Here is a 17,731-nt window from a genome sequence, read left to right on the forward strand (position 1 = left end):
TAAATTATATCCAAACATATCCATGCAAAATCAATCCAACACTCTCAAAAATAAAATAATGCTACAACACAAAAACCAAGCCAATCATAGCAATAAAATTCAAAAAATTCTTACCACCTCATATGTAAATGCAACATTGATACCCTTCACCTATGATATTTAGTACTTCAAATACCAATCTTTTGAACCATTTTTCAGTGAAATTCAATGTTTGGTCTAAGACTTATTTTGTGTTATAGCTACACCCTATATCCTGCGTACTTTATTTAATTTTTTTATCTCTTGTGATTGCTACATCATCCAAATTTGATATATAAAAAAAGTGTTGATAATTCTTGAACAACATAATCATCATATAGTTTTTCTAAGATGATAATTAAATGACTAAAAAATTGACTGAAACCTTTTCTCATTGAAAAGTAATTTTATATAAACACGCACTGTCAAACTGCAGTTTGGTAAAAGTAACCTCACAACACAATTACATGGCATGAGCTTAAATACCTGGTTTCAATGTATTTTGTTTAAATTGTTAGGATGTTCCTTTATAGAGTTCAAAAATTTCAACAAAGGCCCAAATATGTTTTACTAAATAAAAAGGAAGTTGTGGCTGAATTTTTTGGAATAGAGTAAAGTTCGAATTCTGTAAATGTTTAAAACATAATAAACCATATCAGGTACCCATGAAATAAATAAACCAAACATTTTAACTTAGTATGCTAAATATCGCATTAAATGACCATATTCTAAGTCAACTAAAGATCAAAAGAGCTACAACAAAACTTTAACAACCTTCTTCCTAGTATTTACATAGGTTTACAGCCAATTGTAAAGACAAGAATGAAAAATGGCCAGGGAAAGAAAAAGAAAATAACAATGTCTTAAAATTTCCCAGTTAGATTTTACAACTTTACACAGCGCCTTGCTTCAGGTAAGGAAGGTGAAACATGGTTAAAATATTATGGCAATATAATTAACATATCTTCTGGATTCCTGTGTAATCAAAATTTACATACCTATCAAACAGCCATTAGAGGGATAATCTAATAAAATTTTCTTCACAGACCTGCAGGCAATGGATGCAAAATCATGAAAGCATATGAAGATAGGAAGGAATAGCAGACAATCATTAAAGCAGTGATAGTCAGCTATTTAATACAGGCCAAGTCTATGAACTTATAATCCAAACCTAAAGGACTGTCGGGCAGATTAAAAAAGGTCCAAAAACCACCTCTCTTCTAGAATAAACCACATAAACATACATATCATATCATATGCACAAACACAGATACTTAACTTCCAATATTTCCATTCGATCACATATAGTTAAATTGTTCACTGTAGCATACTGATGATATAATGACAATAATATATTACTCCTTTTAAAATATATCACCTCCTGTTGTAGTTGTTATATTAGATTACCTCAAACAAGTCCACTGCACTAAGGTTGACTTATAAGTCGATACTCTGGAGAGGGTTACACTGATACGGCTGCGTAAAACATTTAAGTTTAATAAACTATATCGAAAGATACAACACTACAGGCAACACTCAACATCCTCCGGCTGTCAGCCATAGCATTAGGGATATCCTATCCATTTGTAAACCATTGAAGCAAAATCATTGTCACACAGGTAATTCAATCTTAACTTATGTTTTCTAATATACACCAATGGCAATCCTAATAAATGACACTTCTTATATCACCCGCGTACCATTATAGAGGATGATAATAGTAAATTTATTACTAGTAAAGTATATAGCAGTACAGCCAAGTATGTGATACTCAAGAATATTTACAAAATTATATTATTCTCCTTCCACCTGTGCCAACTGTTTTCCACAATGACAATAAAAGTCTAGATACATATGAAGGAAATGGTCAAGTTATCAAGATAAGCATTACAACTGATCACTTGGAAGCTTAGAAAACAATTTAGTTGATATATAAAATGATTGCTTGAACCAGAACTCAGTACAGGATAATCTTGAATGGAAATTTATATCAAGTTAGTTTGAAGTTTAAAGAAATAATGGAAAACGCGGGAAAGCTAGTTTGTTACCTCTCAAATCTTGACAACTCAATTGAAATTATCAAGGATGATGGCTTCCAATTCAGACCTGATAGTGGCCAAAATACTTTATGTCTACAATGATGATGCACATTTAAAATTAAAGACAGTATAAGCATCCCTCATTCACAATTTTGATATACCATTCTTGACAATTAATCTTTCAATAAGTTTCAGAAACCAAAGGAATAATTTTTATTAACCACTTAATAGTTTATTGCAAGTGTGTTAAGATTATCAGGTTAAGAGCAATTCTCTATCTTTCTTCCATCTGATTACCAAAAAAATTTCAAGCATTGAACTCCAAAAAAGTATATTCAGCCATTTCTTGCATAGTCAACCTTTTTATTTAGTGAATGATCTTGGTCTTGAGTCCTGGTATCTTTTATGGAAAGAGTAAGGAAGAACTCCCCACTCCCCAATTAATAGAATAAAAGACAAACTATTGAACTTGCGTCAGCACCTCCCAGTGACAAAGGCCCTAATTTCCTCTCATATATGACAAGATGATCTATGTCTAACTTCCCATCATATATAGGTAACACGCCTTATTCAGACCATGTAACTAACTCAATCTTAAAATTAACTAATGGGTAACTAACCTATTGTAACTAACTGCAAATTGGGGTCACCTAACAATACTCCCGTCCAAAAATAAAAAGCATTCACATTGTCTTCAAGATGAAATCGCTTACAGCTGCAAGTTCAACCAGAGTTCCAATTATTTGAAGTATGACAACCAAGCCAAATCCCACCCCCACAGCAGCTCCAAAGATATCATCAAGCCATTCTTGGTCAAATGCAACTAGTTGAATACCTCTATTCTTTTCCAATGACATATTTTTGTAATATTATTGGCTGTGAAACTAAGTATCAATTGGCCCAGCACAGGACTGAGATTCTGACTCCCTTCCGAATTGCACCAAGGTAAGTGGCACAAGATGATAACTATAGCAACGCTTCACTTTCTTTTGTTGGATCTGACCCAATAAATTAGAAAAGAAGCTCAGCCTACAAGCTCCATTTGCACACAACCAAAAAGAAACTAATGCCACAGTACTGGGCTTAGAACAACAGAACAAATATATCATATATGGGCTTGACTAATTAGGCTAATGAATTGGGGTTGGCTCCTTCTCCCTTCCTGTCTGTTCTACTGGTATGAGGTGGGACAGCAACCACCCCATCTTTTGACCCCACTATTATCATTGCATCGGTTACCACACACATCTTGATCTGTTAGTAATGGTAGTACAACTTGGTCAATGAGCTAGACATTGCCTAAGACTTTAACTCTTGTTAGCTCGTGAATGGAATTAATGTTTGGGCCAGCAGAACCACTTCCTTCTCGACCCTCTTCATTTTCAAGGTAACATAGACCATATCCCCACATATCAATGCTTTGGATAACTAAGACAAATCCAATCTTTCTGTCTCTGTTTCATGCGCCATACGTGTCCTTTGCCATTCTGATGATGGAATCTGGGTTGGTGTACACATGTGACAGAATGACTACCCATTCTCCTAAATGGAAGCATTTGAGTCTGGTGGTTGAAGCAGTGGTTTACACACTAGTGCCTGAGCTCCTACACAGCTGATGGTAGGTTGACTAGAACTCATCGGGTTTTACTATCTCTCACATCTTCGTCCATGCACATACTAAGGTTTCTCTTATTCTCAATCAACTGATTTGCTAAATTATCACTCTTGTTCTTTGTTTCTTTTGCTTCCTCCCCATTGATGTTCTATCCACAACCTTGATTACGGTTTTGGAACTCTAATTTTGCTGCTGGTTCCAATTAACAACAGTTTGTTTTATCTCGAATGTGAAGGTTCTTGCTTTTCACCCTTGTATCTACATTCTTGAGTCTGTTTCTCGGCTCCCATGGGTTCTCCTCATCCCAAACTCAATCCTCTTAATCAAAAGTACTCTCTGGATGAAGTCTTTTGACTGCTTCCTTCACATAGGTAAACCAAATTTCCCTTTTAATTACTCTGTTTCTACTGATTGAGAACAACAATGCCATTACAGCCTAAGATAACTCCTTTTCTAACACCATGGCCTCAAAATATTCTCTACACGTTTATTGGCCACCAATAGGCCTCTTTTCCATCAAAAGTTCGAATTATTTTCAAAATCTTCATCATACCCACAGCTACAATACAATATTCTGATACCAGTCAATAGAAATCAGATATCTTTACTGGAAAGAACAGGAAAGAACTACATCAAATTTCCCAACGCCAATAGGCCCCCAATTTCCTCCCCCATACAACAAGATGATCTATTTCTCTCCCTCCCTTCTTATTTATGGGCAACATGACTTATTCAAACTATTGAACCTAACTAACTAATTAGTAGCTAACCTATCATACTGCTAATGTGGTAACCTAACAAAGAACCATTTGATAAAAAGTTTTAGAGAATATACTTAATAGTCCCAACTTGTATCCTTGTGAAAGCCCAGACACAGGATTTTCTCTTTCCTCATCCTTATCTATTTTATTATTATTTTCACAACCCAGCCAGATGGCATTATGAAATTGAACAGAAACAATAAAGGGATGGGCCCGACACATTTAACAAATACACATCTATGCATATCATAATACGGATATTTAACCCAGGACATAACTGAAAAATCCAGAAACATGAGCCATCACTTGATTTTGAATATATTCAGCACAGTAACTCAGGTCATATGAATATCTAGATGACATAAATAGACCAGAGGAAAGGACTAAAGAATATGTAGATTTCTGATTTATTAAACAACACAAGATACATGATATATATAGATACATGGAGAATTCAAAATAAGAAAAAATTGAAGCTGGATCTACAGAAATGGTCCGGATTACATTATGTACAGGAAATCTCTTAAAAGAAAGCTATTTATTTACATAAAATCAAATTAAATATGTTATAAATTGAAACAAAGTCAACTAAGACTATGTTTGGACCAACATTCTTCTTTATATTATATCTTAAGAACTACTTTAAAGTTAAAGCTCAAAATAAGAGCTCTAAAAATAAATTAGTTGTTTGGTAATTTTCAATTTTTTTAAAGTTTAAAAGAGGACTCGAGAGTGATGGCAGAAGAGCAGAGGAAGAGAGAGAGAAAGAGGGGAGTACAAAAGACAGAAAGTGGGTACAGAGAAATTGAGAGGACAGGGAGAGAGATAGAGAAAGAGAGTAAATGACAACTTGTTTTGAAAACACCACCTAGCATTTTAAAAATAAAATAACTATTGAGAGCTCTTTAAAGAAAATGTTCCAAACTTATTTTAAGGAGAAGAGAAAATAAAAGAGTTGGCTAAATACTACCTCAATCAAATATGTATATATCATCCTGGGCTGGCATTGCAATCTACTTAATATTTCAACAGCAAGGAAAAGCGGATGCAGGAACAATTTTTCATTGAATCATAAACAGCAGGATGATGAACTAAACACTTATTTATCTGGATGTTTAGATAATGAAAGGGATTAATTTGGCATCCGTATGCTGCAATTAGTTTCAAAATGCAACCGAAACCTTAAATGAAACAAGGTTATCATCATACATAGCTATCCTCAAAACTAAAGTATCCAAGTAACTGGAACCTTAAATGAAACAAGATTATCATCATACATAATTATCCTCAAAACTATACTATTCAATTATTTTCACGAACTTGATGTTTCATGTCTATGATCATATATTTGTATGTTTCAAATTGAAAGATTAATAAATAAATAGTATTCAATCTCATCCATAGAACTGTTAACTTGATTGTCACAAATTCAGCTCTAAAAAATTTACCCCTTTTCAATTTGTACTTTCTCAGTTTTTCCTACTATTTTTTACTGTTCCTGGACAAATAGTTCAGTATTTCTTAATATATCAAACTAAAATTGCCTCTTTAGACGACAAATTACACACTTCATCAATCAATGTCCATAAGAAAATATTTGAATCATAACATTAAAGGAGTATATGTCAATAAAAAGATTAATAAAAGGTTCCATTTCTATCAGCACGCATGAAAATTGATTGGCCTTTAATATGAAACACAAATGAAATATGTAACTTTCAGAACTATATTCCTTAATATGATAAATTTCATGTACACCCCCACGGAATATTCAAACTTTTACTGTACAAGGACTAACACGAGGAAGTGAAGACAAAGAGATGGTGGCTACAACTACCTTTTGAGAGAAACACAGAACTCCACATTTGTCAACTGAGAAGAAAGGGGAACCAATTCTGGACTCAACAATAAGATAACCAATAGTTTATTTTATAGGTTAATTCATCTCAAACTCAAATAGAAAGGAGGCTTTAGCATCTAATTAGAGGCCAATTTTTTTCTTAATCCTAGAAGAAAGAAGATCAGCTAAATTTGGTCTAATGAGAAACCTTATTCTTTGTTACCATATCTCTTTGCTATGATAGGGCGGACATCATCAGCATCAGCCAAGGTCTCAAGAAAAGGAAGTAGTGACATCAGTGCGCAATCTAATGGATCATCAAACCAACTCTTTATAGGAATACCATTATTCACTTGCAACCGGAAAACCTGAAATGCATTATATAAGAATAGAAGGATTAAATACCCAAGAATATTCATTAAAGAAAATAATATCTCCCCACCCCTATCCAGGGTGATGGGAGCCTCTATGTGTTTATAAGTAGGGAAAGGGATGAAGAGTTGAGAGAAGGGGATGGAAGAGAGTTATCTCCTCTTGTATGGATGTTTAAGGATGTGAAGGAGAGAATGAGGACTATTTTCCTCTTTAAAATAAAGCCTTCAACCCCAGCCCAATCATGCGGGGAAAAGAAGAAAACTTCCTCCACCCTTCCCTTATTTAAAAACTTTCAGACAAGGTCCGACTAAATTTCCCTTCCTTTACCTTACATCCAAACACCAAAGACAAGGTTATTAAGTTATTATTAACTCATTGTAAGCAATCTCAAATTTCTTCTATTGTATTATTGTCTTGGCAAATGTTAAAGCCCAATGCTCATCTAATGCTTGCTGAAGGAGTCCAATTGATAACTTGCGAAGCTTTTACCATAATAAGTTTATATGTGCCTTAAACCTTCTAATATTTACAACAATTAGAAAAGCGAAATATTTTTAATTACCCTCAGACACAAAATAGCACTATGGTCAGAGTTGAATACTAAACAGATATTATAAACTACTTAAAACTTGGGAACTGAAGACAATAGTTGAACCAACAAAAGTGAGCAACGGGTTACATACCTGAGGTGAATTATCAATTATAGCAACTTTTGCAAGATCAACACCTAATATAGTAAGATCTTTTGTGTAATTTCCATCTGAGAAAAGGCATGATTCTCTATACATGCGACGAGAGATAAATCTTCCATCAGGATCCAATATATCAAGTAGTTGCTTTGCATATATGCTCTGGCTGGCAGTAAAAATAACTACTTCAAACATCTCTGATACTCTCTCCAAGAATGCATGGAGATACGGCCTTTGTTTCACATATACCGTGTATTCTTTCATATTGAAGAAAACACTAAAAGTGAAATCCGCATCATCACAGTGTTCCAGTGTAGAATGAACAAGCGTTTCTGGATACAAGAAAACATGACAGGTGGCTAGGTAAAAAGTCTTTTCAAACAGTAAATATTTCAAGAAATTCAGAAAAATGATAAATCTGCTTTGTATGAATGAAATAGACAAATATCATCCAGTAGAGATGCGTAAACAAATCAGTCAAACTATGCCACTGTTCGGTAGAGAGGAAAGGGAAGGACATGGGAGGGTAAAAATGATATGGTGTGTTTGGTGGAAGAGAAGAGAAGAAATACTTGAAGAGACATTATACTATTTGCCACCTATTTTTATTCATCTCGCTATCTCTCTCCTCAGCTCATCTCTATTCTTCTTTAATCAAACACCTTTTAATTTCTACATTATTTCTACTCTACCAACTTATTTCTACTCTACAGTTTCAAAAAGTATGTTTAATAGTCAGTTAATTGAGAAATTAAAGAAAAAAATTCCAACTTATTCCTAATTCTTATTCAATTAGAATTAAACGTCTTATTATATAATTGTATTAGAGTAGGCTTGGGCTATAGTACTTATCCTAAATATGTTTTGAGCTGCTAGTATTTTGTATTTTACAACAAACCATAGCACACAATATCAATTTGAGATTATATTTTTCTATTTTTTTATTCTCTTTTACTTATTACCTATATCCTGTGACTATGATTTCAACAATACGAATGTTTGTTCCTTGCCAATAAATGTATAGCATATATCCATGTTTAAATATGCATCTGATATTTACAAATTGTTTCTCTGGGCAAAATTAATATTATTTTTGACAATTTAGGTGAAAATAATAAGCTTTGCCATGTCATGGACAAAAAATATATTCACATGGATACCTTTTTTGAGCTAAAGCATTAAAAAGTCCGAAGATAAATAATCCAAATTTTATTCTTAAGCAAAAGTAAAGTCACATATTTTCATGGTAGAGACCAATCTGTATAAATAACAATTATAAAGTGAAAAAAGGTTGTCATGCATCAAAAGCAACTTATAATCATAATAAATAAGGAATGGTGAATTGATATTATAAAGATAATTTAAGTTAATGGTGTCAATTTATCTCAATGCTATATTAATAACTATTGATTATTAATATTCTGTGGGAGAAATGCTAAATTATTTTCTTACCATCTAAATCAAGCACTAGAGTTATTGATTTTCTTCTTGGAGATTGCTTAGGAATTAGGGTTGGCTGCCCATTCCCTTCTATTTCTGATAGATCGGGTAGATTCTTGATAAATGATTGTGGATCAAAGCACTCTGATTTATCCAAGTCACTTTTAACATCTAACTCCTGGTTGCAGGATCTTATCTGACCCATTGCCGAATACAAACTGGCACTTTCTCGAACCATCACAGTTTCTTCAAATGATATGAGATCAGAAGTACAGCCAACTTTAATATCATCTTCGAGAGCAGGCAGGATCATGTACTGTTCAGATGCAGTAAACATGGAAGGCTCAGCAGATGCATAATCAGATAGACAGTTGGTTTCACTGATATCATCATCAAAGGAATTTCCACCAAAGGGTAAGCTTGTAATGATCATGTCAGAAATGTAAAAGTCAGACACATCACATGTCTCATAACCACATATGGTTCTTCCCTCATCAGCTCCCAGTCCTTCCAAGTTTGCATCACCAATGCTCCCTAAAATAGAATCCAAGTATAAATGATGACAATCAAATAATCAGGAGGTAAGAGGCATACATTGTGATGCAGGCAGTTCAATATAAAAAAGAAACTTAAGAATCAAACACCTCTAACTAATCTGGTCCACTGGGAAATAGTGTTCGACTGTAAATCTCACAAATTTACAGTGTAGAAATTTTAAGCCAAAATATTACATGTTCAATCATAGGGGTATTTCACCACTTTCGTTTTAGGGCCTTAAATTCTTGTTTTAGTCAGGTGCACAGACTTTGGTTTTGTGGGCATTCTTTAACGGGTACCAGTCATGTCTTTGCAAGACCTTCTGTTTGTTTTCTGATGTATCTTATTTTAAGTTTTGTAACTGGCGTACAGGTCCCTAACCAGTACGCTATGACTATCATGCATGTCTTCTTTTGATACTTGACTACTTCAAGATTTAAAACTATGTCCAACAAACACCGGTAATTCCTATATTCAATAATCCCGATCTTGAAATGTTGAATTCAAAACCTTCCAACATCCTGTCATAGTTGCATGGTATGTAAGCAAATTATAGGGTTAGTATATGGATGCAACAGAAATTGTTGGCATAGCAGAGGGAAAATTTCATATGGAATGATTTAATAATTTCAATTATATGGTATTTTGTGACTGGAGTCCCAGGTAACAGACTTTTGAATTATGGCAAACTGTTTGTTGATTTTGTCTGAAATTTTAAAACGTCATTCCTATTTATTATTGTCTATACATGTCCCTGAAACTAAATAACAAAATGACTGGTAGACAGTAAATAAATAAGATTTCATAGAACCAATAAGATAGATAATGTTATGTTATTCAATGCAGAAAATAGCTACAGATTTGGTGGCCAAATGAAAAAATGATAATTTAATAGTAATCAATCCTAACTATTTATGAGTTTACTGGACCAAAGAGAAATTGTAAAAACTGGATTTTGTATAACCAGTCAATCTTAAATAATAAAACCTGTAAGAATATGAAGGCCTTCTCTCACAGTTACATATATTCTTAAGCAGCATCAAATACAGAATTGGATCATATATAGGATATTAACTCAAAAAAACGCAAGAGTAAGATCATATGAAAAGCAACAGGAAACAAAAAACCAAGGAGTAATATAAGAAGAGTTAGTCAGGAAACAGTACAAAATGTGGCATCTGTTCATGAATAGCAGAAGACATTCTTTATACACACACACACACACACACATATATATATATATATAAATACGGTAGAACAATATTACTAAAATTTTCAAGGTAGAATTGGTACTTACGAAAAAATATACACAATTTCCATAATACAATAGAGTTTAGATTCAATGATACCATTTCTTTGGGGGGTATGAAGACAAGAAGACAGATGTATCACTTCATTATTAAACATAAAAGAATTAAAAGGAGTGCTTTTTAGCATTATCACTTTATGCACACACAAACAGAACCACCAAACTTTGAAGTTTCCTTAATAAAAATAATCAAACCAAATAATCTTGATAATTCTATGTTTAAACATGCGTCTAGAAAATTCATCAATGAAGGTAACAAAATACTTATGCCCTAAAACAAAAGTGACATGACTTGGAACCCATATATTAGGAAGAAAAACATCCAAAGGAGCATGAGCTTGTGACTTTGACACCGTAACAAAGCATACATGTTTCGAAGCTAACAAGCTCAACACTCCAAGTACTATACTATACATGAGGACCGATAAGGAACCATTTTCTTTGACTTCTTTTATACCCAAATGACCCAGCTAATAGTGAGGAAGGTGGCAGATTCTATAATGGTAAAATCAATTGAGGATGAAGATTAAGGGTTCCTACCCCATAAACATATATATAAATAAACACTCCGAGATAAAACAAAAGCAGTTCTTATTACAAGAATGTAAAAACTATAAAATATGGGCAAATGAAGTGTAAAACATGCAAGGTTGGTCGAGACTAAAAATTCATTAGTGGTCACATGACAACTTAAAGTATTGTGGATTTATTTTGAATCTTGACTATTTAATATGAGCCAATGATCTTTATTTAATTTATCAATGTTTTTTTAAGAAAAAAAACAGTGGAAATTGTTCTAATTGAAACAGTCTAGAATGGGCTGAAAAAAAAAAATTGAAGCATCCCAAAACCAGAAAATAACCGGTCAAACTGGTCCAAAAACAGCTTAAACCAGTTTTTATTTTTTTTTTCAATTTTTTAAATTTTAATCTGTAACATTTTTAAGATAAATAAAAAGATATATTTTAAGATTTCACATGAGTATAAATTATTTTCAATTATTTTAAAATGTAACGTAGTCATTCATATAACTTAAAATTGAAGATCCTGATTTCTTATAACTTTTATGTTATTTTATTACACAAAATATCACAGATAAAAATCTTATTATTACCAGTTCAAACATTGAATCTTGAAATCAATGTTTTAACCGGGTCAATAACCAGTCCTCTTTAAGAACACTGAAATATATTTTTCTGGTTTATCATTCTTGAGTAACTCGCATTCATATATAAATATGTGTGTATACCGAAGATTGTTTCAAGGTTTAAATATGTTTTTATTCTCTTAAAATAATGCAATGGTTTCTTTAGTCCCTACAAAAGTTTCATTCATTTTGAACAACTGTATTTACCAAAAATGATGGGATTTTCATGTTATTACTATCCTGTGAGGGACTAAGACTAAATATGTCAAGTGTAGGAACTAAAAATTAATTTAAAATGGACTAAAAGTATGTGATATTTTCAAGAATAAAAAAAAACATTGAACACATCTTTGTTTTATTTTTAACCATTTATTTTACATATATAGTTGAGATTCAGTCCCTCTACGCTTTCATCCCTTTTCTCCTATTAAAATATGTATAAGAGCATAAACAACAAGTACATTTGTCATTTTGAAAATGTGAGAACTATAAATTTAGATCATATAATGATACACGGATGGTCAAGATCAAAAATTAGTCAGCGACCACATAAGAAAGTCATATATATGATAAAGGATATTTCATTATTCTCATGTCTCATACCTGCATCTTTTTCAGTATAATGTTGTGAATGATCTTCAATGGGCTCAAAAGCAGGAGAAAATATTGTTTCTAAGCTTGCTGTACAGGGGTTGGTTAGTTCCTAGAAAAAAGAGAACGAATTGTCAGTTGTGCATGATAAAAAAGTTCAAATCTCACGGATACAGGTATAGAGTAATGATTGACAAGATATGAACATTAGCATAAAAATCTACTATTATTTTTAAAATGCCAAGGAAAAAATATTTAGCTTCCATATTAAATTGAAGCATCACATCCCGGACCAATCATCCTTTATTCTTCTCTCAATGTGTTCAGATATCATATGGCATAACATAACTTTTAAACAGGAAAGCTATGTTACGCTCAAAACTTCTAGAAGTAGTTCCTCAATGCTCTCACTATAACCAAAACTAAAGCTTCTAGAAATATGCTTTAATTAGGAAAAGACATAATTTATTTATCTGGGAGAGAATGATATATATAATATAGCACGGATATATCAGTATAGTTACAGTACATACCCAAATTAAGTTGACTACGGGGTGCTTGCCAACCATCAAAAGTCAGATAACATTTCTAAAATCCTAGACGTGTTTGGTATTCCACAATAATTCAATAAACTTATTCTTGATTAACTAATTTTTTTAAGTCTAAACTAGTTCGAACAAATCCAGGATGTGGTTATTTTATTTGTAAAAAATTATCTATAAATACTTTTAGGAGAGTAAAATAATAATAAAATATTAATGAAACAAGGTTTACCACAAGTAAAAATTACTTTACACACAAATTAAAAATATGAATTTATAGAAGCTATATGAGAGAGTTTCTACAAATTACTTATGCATATGCTAATTTTAGCTTATAGAAAAACACATTTCATTTTTCCTTCTTATTTTTTTCCTAAAAGTGTTTATGGAGAAGTTTGTCTAAATAGATCAAAAGTAAGTTGTTTTTAAAATAACCAGTGTATGGTTTTAATTTATTCCTCTCCCTGTTTCTCATTTGTCTACTAAACTAGTATGTAAAAGAAAGATACACAAAGCATTGACAAAAAAGAAAGTATTAAACAAGAAGTGAACTTCCAAAAAACAATTGTCTAAAGCCAATAAATCAAACTCTACCATTTTTCCCAGGACAGAAGAACAAACAGAAAATTGGTGCTCTGATTCAGACTTCTCTTTATCCAGAAATTCTTTGCTGTCAACAGATTGATCGCATGCTATGTCTTTCGGCTGTGTCCTTGAGGAAACTACAGAGAAAGAGCAAGAACTATCAAATGTGAAGAATTGAAATGAAATAATTTAAGCACAATCCCATGAATCAGGAGATTGTTAGTCAGAGAGTAAAATGCCCATTATTGCAGCAGAGTAACAGATTGTGTAGAAAACAACAGCAAGAAATGAATACAAAGTTCTATAGTTGGCCCACTCTACTCAGTCAAAAGATCAAGAACTAGTTCTGTTATACCAAATGAATCTTACCATAACAATTTTATCTGTTCCATAATCTAACACTAAAACTTTTAGAAAACCCCAAATAATGGTTTAATAGCTGTACATTAATGATGCAGTACAGCTGCACTTTGGAAAACTATGATCAAAGATTCCAACACATTACAAATAGAACAAATTTATGACAATGAAGAGTCCTGAAGATTACAGTTCAGAAATTCATAAAGGGCTTACCAGAAACGAAAATTTTAAATCTCAGATTAAAAATCTAGATTGGTATCACAGACAACAATCTTTCGTACATCCTCATTTGTGTGGCTCAGAAGCATCAACTTAGATGACCATGGAAAAGACTGGTAATCCACATTATCTAGGTAAAGACTACCCTTACGGAAGTAAAGTAGCTTCATTTTTGGATCTCTTTGCTTTTGTCATGTCTTTCTTTTTCTCATTTTTTATTTATAGCAAGGATTTAGATCTTCTCACCTGAATTTTCCATATGACTATGCCATGTGATGGTTAACATTACATAGGACAATTTATTAGTCCCTATGTAGGGGTGTAGCTTCCATTGCAGGAGTTCCTTAATTTCTTCACTTTCTCACATGACATGGTCAATTGAAAAACTAACATGAGAGAATCTACATCCAAAGGAAATTTTGAGATGTTCTTAAATTTGTCTTTTCTAGTATAATGCCAAAAGTAATGTATTTCACACATCACTTGTTTTCTTAATTAACAAACAAGTGAAGATAATAATTGATCAGGTGGATCAGCATGAACTGTTTTGTAACTTGCAAATTTTCATAAATTATGAACAATGAAAAGTCACTACTTATTCATAATAAAGAAAATCTCAATATCATGAATTAATGTGATCTCTTGTCCACACATGAAAGATTAAATCAGTAGCATATTATATAATATATGTTAAAAATAGCAAAAAGGTAAGATGAAGAAGAACAACAAAGTTAAATGCGAAAATCATTGATAAAGACACTGATTAGCAAAATAAAAAGGAAATCAAATAGATACTAAGAAAAAAGTCTCAAACAGATTGGAAACTGGCTCCTACCATCTAGGTAAGTAGTGTCTATTTCAGCCTTCTGTGTAGAGATCATGATTTTAGAACATGGGCTTTTGGCGATAACTTTTGATTTCGAACACACATGAAGGTCCTTTGTTTCTGTTAAACAGCTCACGCTTACTTTGCTCTTCATTTTTAGGGATGGCATTTGATTTGTGCTTACAGTAGGTGCAACAATCTTGCACTGGGCACATCTGTTGGGAACCAAAGTCCCTCTAGACAGTCAAAGCAGCAGAGGCTGTTGCATAAAAAGAGAATAAAAATCTAAATTTCCAATTATATAATAGACAGTAGGAAAAATAAATAAAGAATTTTTAATAAAAAGAAGTCACACAAAAAGCAAGCAGCTTTTTATATCAGAATTTAGAAGCATGCATTTGCCAATCAGAAACTAAAAGCCCAAGTATATAAGACTTTCAAAACATAGAGTCCACAAAAAATAAAATACCTCACTAAACAATTATTTCCCAAAATACAAGCAAGCCTAAAGGAGATCACAGTAGTAGTTTACAATTGCTTACACAATGTGAAAATCAACTTACAAAACATTAGATTCAAGTTTGAATTAATTAATCTAACCTATATTCATAATTTTCCAGGCTCCACCCTTGAGGCGATCATATTAAGGAAGTTCAAATTTAAGTTCAAATTTCTTTCATATCCATCTTTTCGTTCTTAGGATAATAATTACTCACCACAATAGCCTAATTTATAAGAACTAAAATTACTTAAATCAAAGAAATCAAAAACATAATCTCTTCCTGAGTTCTAAAACCTGACTAGTAAATCCCTATTTTACATTCTAAAGAAAAATCTCTATGACCATTTTCTATGGTTGCATGTTTCCAGTTATAGTTATTTTCTAATCGCCAAAAGAATTTAACCTGAACTCCATGACCTCCAAAACCAAAAGCCTTTAAAAAGTCAAAACCCAAAACCCCAAGTCTCAAAATACACACGAAACTCATGAATTGACGCCTCAAATCGGAAGTCAACCCGAAAATATTCCCAGCAAAAACCAAGCAAATCACAATTGCCACACATGCAGACCCAAAAACCGAACCACAGAAAGATTCTCACCACAAATTGAAAACATAACAACCAAGTCTCAGCTTCCACTTACACACCAGCATAACTAACAAACAACTGCATGACCAAGAAACAGTTTCTGAAAAAAAAAATTATGAACAGAAAAGGACAAAAATAATTTACCTGAAAAAAAAAATGTGAAAGGGTGATTGAGAGTGAAATTGGAGAGGCGATTATTACCTGTGTGGTGGTGGCAACCGAACCAACCCTTAGTTTCTCTCTCTAAAATTCCATTTGGGTTAGGGTGAGAAAAGAGAGAGAAAGAGAATGGACAGTGTGAACCTTCAAGTAGTATATGTGTTGTTGGATGATGGTTCTGACGGCTGGGATGGGATCTGTGCATTCAACCGCTAGGAGAATGACGCGTGGCATAGTGGAACCAGCTCAATGTGACGCGTTGACACGTGCTATTTCGCGGAAAGAGAGGACCTTCATGGCGGGAGGGTAAAAAATTCCCCACTCACTCTATAAAAAGTGTCAGCCACGCGCCTCCTATTTGTTTGGTCCTTTTTCGTCACTTGTGCATAGTTGTTCAAGTTTGAAGTCAACTTTATCAGTTACAAATGAGTTATATATATATATATATAGAGAGAGAGATTGAAAGTATGTATATAAACTTGTAGGTGAAAATTGGAGGTGGATATCAATTATTTGAATTTGAATAGTATTACACTTTTTATTATAATTAGTAATATTTGTTTATTACACTTTAAGAAAAAATGACATAAACTTTAATTATATAACCTTACAAAAGTGCGATTTAAAAGAAAACATTATTAAAAACAACTCTTATAATATGACTCTTCATATCATTTTGAAGTGTTGGTGATTGACTCATAAGAACTGTTTTAGATGAAGGAATAACATTTGGTATACAATGATTTGATTATGAGTTCTATTGTATTAAATTAAAGAAGGGTGAAATTCAATAACATATTAAGGCACACTCCTGGAGTAGGTTAGTCAAACAGCACTTTTGAAGTAGGTTTAGTCAAACAAAATCTATATTTTCTTTCTTGAATAATATAGTTTTAACTAAATATATAAATGTGTATTTTCATTTAAGGGGTTATTTTCTTAAATTTATGGAAAAAATAAGATGTTTAAAATTATAATTAGTATCCAAATGTGTATTTTTAAAGAATTTGAATAATAATTTTTTTAATTTGATATTTTAATTAATGGACTATGTTATATAAATTAATATATTACTTTATATCATATTTATCATATATACAATTGTATAAAATAAAATATTGAAGTTATTTTATTACACACATGTCGTAATTATGGTTTTGTAATGTTCTCATATAATATTAAATAAATAAAATTTATATTTGATTGCGTACAACTTTCAATGAAATAGGAGATGAAATAGGAGAATAGTTCCACTTAACTAGAATTATCCATTTTATTTATAATCTGTCTATTGTGTAGCAATGACACAAATAGAGTTACAGTTCTGAATTATTTTATGAAAGCATACATGAATGAATATTCAAAAAGTTCCTTGTCATTTTAGAATATGTATTAGTCAGAAGAAGATTCTTTTTCTCTTTTTTTTTTCTAAGAATTTTTATAAATTACAATCTAAATCTTTATAAAAAGACGAAAATTTATGTCTCTTTTCAACCATTCAAAGAGACAAGGTTAGTTTAACCCCTTTTCCTACAACAGATATATATGTTTTATTCTCTTGAGTTCCACAACCCAAAGAAGGATAAGTTA

At 32.1% G+C, this 17,731-nt stretch overlaps 1 protein-coding gene across 4 annotated transcripts; it reads right to left on the reverse strand.

Annotated features, from left to right (window-relative positions):
• Positions 1-689: 689 nt before the first annotated feature.
• Positions 690-16,266, reverse strand: LOC148194993 (uncharacterized). Of its 4 annotated transcripts, none has more exons than XM_088093855.1 (8): positions 16,184-16,259; positions 15,995-16,060; positions 14,903-15,152; positions 13,498-13,625; positions 12,374-12,473; positions 8,790-9,311; positions 7,332-7,669; positions 690-6,641 (listed from the first exon to the last, which is right to left on the reverse strand). In XM_088093855.1, the coding sequence occupies exons 3-8, from the start codon at positions 15,060-15,062 to the stop codon at positions 6,483-6,485; spliced, it is 1,407 nt and encodes a 468-aa protein (XP_087949981.1). In that variant the 5' UTR covers positions 15,063-15,152; positions 15,995-16,060; positions 16,184-16,259; the 3' UTR covers positions 690-6,482. The 4 variants fall into 4 exon arrangements, with proteins under 4 accessions (XP_087949981.1, XP_087949982.1, XP_087949980.1 ...); XM_088093856.1 differs by having other exon boundaries at positions 15,995-16,082; positions 16,184-16,240; XM_088093854.1 differs by lacking the exon at positions 15,995-16,060 and having other exon boundaries at positions 16,184-16,266.
• Positions 16,267-17,731: the final 1,465 nt, after the last annotated feature.

The sequence above is a fragment of the Vigna umbellata genome, chromosome 7 (assembly GCF_029865625.1).
Source record: "Vigna umbellata cultivar VRB3 chromosome 7, Vumbellata_1.0, whole genome shotgun sequence".
Classification (NCBI taxonomy): domain Eukaryota; kingdom Viridiplantae; phylum Streptophyta; class Magnoliopsida; order Fabales; family Fabaceae; genus Vigna; species Vigna umbellata.